General features: G+C 37.2%; 1 protein-coding gene across 2 annotated transcripts; it reads left to right on the forward strand.

Annotated features, from left to right (window-relative positions):
* Positions 1-724: 724 nt before the first annotated feature.
* On the forward strand, positions 725-4871 carry LOC149022876 (uncharacterized). 2 transcript variants are annotated; one of them, XM_089150770.1, is made up of 4 exons: positions 725-1439; positions 3727-3776; positions 3994-4098; positions 4312-4871. In XM_089150770.1, exons 1-4 carry the CDS (start codon positions 1178-1180, stop codon positions 4453-4455), a joined length of 561 nt encoding a protein of 186 aa, XP_089006896.1. In that variant the 5' UTR covers positions 725-1177; the 3' UTR covers positions 4456-4871. The 2 variants fall into 2 exon arrangements, with proteins under 2 accessions (XP_089006896.1, XP_089006895.1); XM_089150769.1 differs by having other exon boundaries at positions 731-1439; positions 3715-3776; positions 4312-4867.
* The last annotated feature ends 555 nt before the right edge of the window (positions 4872-5426 follow it).

Here is a 5426-nt window from a genome sequence, read left to right on the forward strand (position 1 = left end):
TAAATCATAATCCATAAGTTCACAATCCCAATCATAAGAGTATGTGAGTAATAAGATTACAAGACAAGCAAGAGTATCACTCAGCATTCTGCATCAACTGATTCTGAACGGTGGCCACATATGACTCCGAAGTCAACTCATCACTATAGTATGTCACATATAGGTTTAAATGTCACATTAAATTGGTTTCCATGAAAGTTAGATCAAAGCTTGTGGATCAACATATATTTACACTAAACTCACACACCCATTGTAGAATATTCTATTTGAAAAAATTCAAATTTGGGGGAAAATCTTACCTTTGTTGTAGATCTAATTGAAATAGGCTTGAATGATGATAATTTGATGTTGTAGATGTCTTAAAGATGTTTAGAAGTTGAATCCCCAACAAATTCCGACAAAAAATCATGTTTCTGGCAATTTTTGATGGTTGCAGCGAGATCTCGGCGAGATATGGCGAGATCTCAGCGAGATGTGGCGAGATCTCCCATCTCGCAGATCTCGCCTCTCCTCTCATCTCGCTATGTCAAAATAGCGAGATCTCCCACCATGGTACCACTACATTATCTGCTTATCTCAATAAAATCGGAGAGACATTATCAAACAAACAAATGATCTTCATGATGGTAATAACAATAATATATGATGAACCGGAAAGAGGAACTGAAAAAAAAAAGAAGAGTGGATCAACTTACCAGGGTTTAATGGAATTCCTATTCTAAGGCCATCCTTTTAGCAGCCTTCTTTCCTTAGTGGCGGGACGAATAGCCTCAAGCAATTCCATCTAGTAGTCTTTCAGTTGCTTCCCATTTTCCCTCAGCTTCTGTTGAATCCTTAGAAGGGTTTATAGCTGCCTAAGAACTCACTGGGCTTCGAGAACTCATTAGTGTGGTCGATGTGCTTTGAATTGAAGGATTTCACGTTTGAAAAGGGCGAAGCATAGCGGAAGATCAAGCGAGATGGATGACCATTATGACTTATGAGGGCTCAACTGAGGGATCAAAAGTTCAAAACCTAAAAAAACTGATAGTGACAGTAAGAGAAGTTGTGATTCCGATATCCTTCTCATCTGATGCAACGAACCAATAGGACACGAGTAAACCAACCAAATGGAATAATAGAAATTAGAACAGAAGAAATAATAAACCAGTAGTAAATTGAAGAAAACAGAATTAATATGGCATCGTCTTTTGGAATCCACCAGGTCTCGGTTCCTGTTTACTCCTTTGCCATTCATAAGAAACTCAGCACTGGGAATTGTTTCTTGCACAGACGCTCTCAATTCGTTTCTCCCCGAACCCTAACGAGGCTCGAAAGGGAACTCCAGTTTCCGTGTAAATTCAGCATTAGCAAGAAGAAGAACTATAAGCAACAGCTTCCAATCAGAAGACCCAATTCGGTAGTTGTCGTCGCTGGCTTGCAATCCAACTTCGTAAGAGGTTTGCTTCAGTCCCCTTTTTCTTCTCCACTTTATTACTTCTTCATAGTTAAGAGTCTGATTTAGGTATTTTTGTTTTGATTTCGAGTAATTGTTGTAGGAATGCATTTGCTTCTCTATCAGAACATCTTGCCCTCTCACCATTCTAGGTTTGACAGAGCCAATGATTAATCTTCCCGGTGATTTAGGTATTGTTGTTTGGGTTTGTTGTGAACTTCTCTGCCATTTACGTATTCACTGAAATTCCCGTGAGAAAACCAATCACTGTTTCTTATCCAGAGTATATACCATATGCATTTCTGCATTAGAGGAGACATGAATCCTCTTCAGTTTTATTGTTGTTTGTGATAGAGTTGGTGGTTTGAGTAAGAATTCATGGGAATAGGATAAAAAGGACTAGTTTTTTGACCACTTAGATTTAGGAACGCATTGTCAATGAGCTGTAGAGAAGCATAATCATGCACTATCCAAAATACAATGCAAGGCTCAACCTTTACCTGGATATAGTATTGAGCCACAGGCCCACAGGGAACTGGAAAATGAGGAACTATTAACTAAAGATGGCCCCATATATATCAATGGAGTAAATCCTGTTACTATGTCTGAAAAATTTGAGTAGTTGGAATAATTCCCTGTCTCTTTCTTTAGTTGCTGTTGGTTAGCTATGAACTAAGGAATGAAGGAATTAGCTATATACCAGATGGAGAAGATTCAACTGATCTGGGTGGAGGGACTATTCCAGAGGAGTGACATAAAGAATAATAGTTCATTAAAATCCAACAAATCCGTATAGGACATAACTCTATGTTGGGTGCCTACATAAAAAGAAACTTGTGTAAAAATTTGTCACACCAAACCAGTGCATGAGGCTTCCCCCACTGCAGGGTCTGGGGAGGGTCAAATGTATGCAGCCTTACGCTGCTTTCGTAAAGAGGCTGTTTCTTAAAATTTTCTACTTCCATACAGTGTTCTCATCCTGCAATTCACACAGAAGCTTGAAATACTGTTTCATTAGGAGTTTAGGACACCTAGTTCTACAGCAAGAGATCCTCATGAATTGCTTTTCAATTTGAATAATTGTGTTACCCCAAAGAAGCTGGCCCTCTGTTTTGTGAGCTTGTGTTCTGCACTTGGGCTCAATTGCTTTTCAATTTAGATTGGGCACCTTCTTGAAAACAGAAAATCTTGCTTGAACACTTGCAGAGTCAGATAGGGTATTGCCTGTTCCCATCAAGGTTTTCATGTTTCTCCTGCAACTTTTCCCAAAATTATTATCCTAGCCTCCAACAAGAACAACACTATGGTTCAAGAGGAAGTAGGGGAAAGAGCACGGTAAAGAAATTGGTCAACTATTGACTAATCGGGCCCATGACCTTAAGACTACTAATTCCTTTTTTATTTTTTATTTTTTATTTTTTCTTTGAGATGTGACTTCTACCAATTATGGGCTGCCTGTTGAGCTTTTCCCCCCTCTTCAAATGTTTCTTATAACAAAAAAAGGTGGAAAACTTTGGTCACTTTAAGTGAAACACATGAAAGAGGATTAACAATTGAAAGAAAAATCACCTTATAATTCCTTTGTTTTAAACTGTGTTCATTCTCTTATATTGAAGTCTTTGCACAAATATTAGTAAAACAAGTTCATAAATTCTTAAACAGGTCAACTTTGTGTGTGTGTCTGTGTGTTTGGGGTAAAGTTACAAAGATCACTTCAGTGCTACCTTGTCCAAGTTGGATTAATTTGTTGGGTTGGGATTTGATTGATGGGATGCAGTTGGTTAAGACTGCATGGTTCTTAAAGCTGAACTTGTGTTTCCCCAACCCAACCAAGCTTGATAACATTTTGTGGAAATATTATTGAAATTCAGTATGTTTTGTCCTAGTGATACACAATTTACATCCAGTTTCTACCCTAGAATTCTGTGATCAGTGTTTTATGTTAAGGAAACCATTTAAGTTTGCATATATTATTCTAGCGTTGGATGTTGAAGGAGGAGTCAGCATTCACATGCTATTCATTTCCTTTCTTCCTGGTATCAGTAGCATGCCACATTTGATACCTAACAGAACAAACAGTCTCCAAATTCCATAAACAAGCAAGCATTGGCATCACCACTAGTATCATATTAGATTGTATTATTCAGCGGATTACCAAAAAAAAAAAAAGATTGTATTATTCAGCTTCTTTCTTTTGTGAAGAAAGTATTAAAAAAAAAATTGGTCTCTAGTTTGTTCTCTTTATTGTACTAAGTTCTACTTTTAAATTTGAAATATAGTTCTTCAAACAGTGTGGCGGGTAGCAAAGGATGGAGTTGAGGCTGGGACCAATCTTGTGCCTGTAAGTTCCAGGATTTCTCATTCCCATTTTCACCATCCTAATGTACACAGCATTTATACCCTAGAATTTTGCATCCTTCCAAAAGAACAAAGGTTTAAAAGATACTGATTTGATCAGATTCTTTCTTTTGTTTTATTTATTATCTATTTATTATTATTATTTTTTTTTTTTTTGGTATTGTCAAAAGACTTGATGATGTTCTGTTTTATGGTGCTAGGATTCTGTTCCAAAACCAATAGCAAGGTTTGGTGTAGCTGGAGTTGCTTTGACCATTTCTATCTTTGTGCTCAAGTCATTCCTGTCTACAGCATTTTTTGTACTGGTGTGTTGGTTAAACTTTACTCCACCTCCATGGTTATATACTTATATATTTCTCCACAGTTTTAGACTTCATAACATATTACTAACAAAATAGATTAGATTGCTTAAGGGTTTCTTGTAATATGAAAGAGCTTCAACAGTCAAATGTTGTTGTGATTTTAAATGGAATTATGAAACAGTTGTTGATACAAACGCTTTTTTCTTTGATTAACAGGGCACAATGGGGTTCATATATTTTGCATTCATAGCCTTGAACAACAAGGATGAAGGCCCAAAAGGTGGTGGAGGGCCTGGGGGAACCACCAATGTGGATGATTCTTTAGAAGAAGCAAGAAGGATAATGGAGAAGTACAAGTAACAGTCTTTAAGGTTCGAAAATTACCAGTTGTTCTCCTACATTGTGCTGACCTGGTGAGAGGGACATGTTATCACAGAGAGAGCTTCCATTCTGGAGTGTATAGATCTATTTATGCATGCACATTTGGTCTTTCTTTCTTTTGCTGTGGATGTTGCTGTGATGTGGGTTTTACAATTTCTTTTTTCGCAAGATATACTACTGTTGAATTGTTTTGGGTCAACCCTAAGACTCTAAAAACCTTTCATGTCATTTTTTTACTTCTAAGGGACATGAATTTAGTGAAGCAATAAGGAATATTTTGGCGTTGAATTACCTTACTTATAAGCTTAAAAAGCACTTTCTAATTGGAATTTTGGGGTTATAGACACCAGAAAAGTGTAAAAGTTGTCTTTGGCTTCTTTTTTCAATAAATGGATCTTAAAGTTCATGATTGCGACATCCATGTTCTTGATAGCAATCTTATTAGATGCTGGACTATATCTAAGAACAGCAAAGCTGTAAAAGGAGCTCAAAGTAGAGCTTACCATCCTCTTGCCTAATAGGCAAAGATTTACATATATGGAAAGATTGATCAAAGGTCATTTCACATGAATGCATCAAAGATGATCTGTTTGGTCAGATAAGGGGGTCTTATGAATAAATGCCATGTGCATATTTGCTGATTGAGAAACCATCCTTAACTTACTTCATTATAAAGTTGGCAAAATTGCAAGAATTCTTTTTATTGGGAACATACCATATCGAACCAAGCATACATTCCTCATGTTTGATCAACAGAATACATGAGATAGAGAATTTAGGCATGATTACTGAAAATCATCAGGATCCAATCAGTATTATTTGTAGACCTACACACGCGGTTGAAACGCATGCTTCCGTCAACGCCGGCAAAGCCTCTAATGCTCTCCGCCAACCCAGTCAACTTCCTCCACCATCGAGTGACATCTCCGATCAGCTCAAGGGCCCCACCA

Source organism: Hakea prostrata, chromosome 3, assembly GCF_041222555.1.
Source record: "Hakea prostrata isolate BN-2017 chromosome 3, UWA_Hpros_2, whole genome shotgun sequence".
NCBI lineage: Eukaryota > Viridiplantae > Streptophyta > Magnoliopsida > Proteales > Proteaceae > Hakea > Hakea prostrata.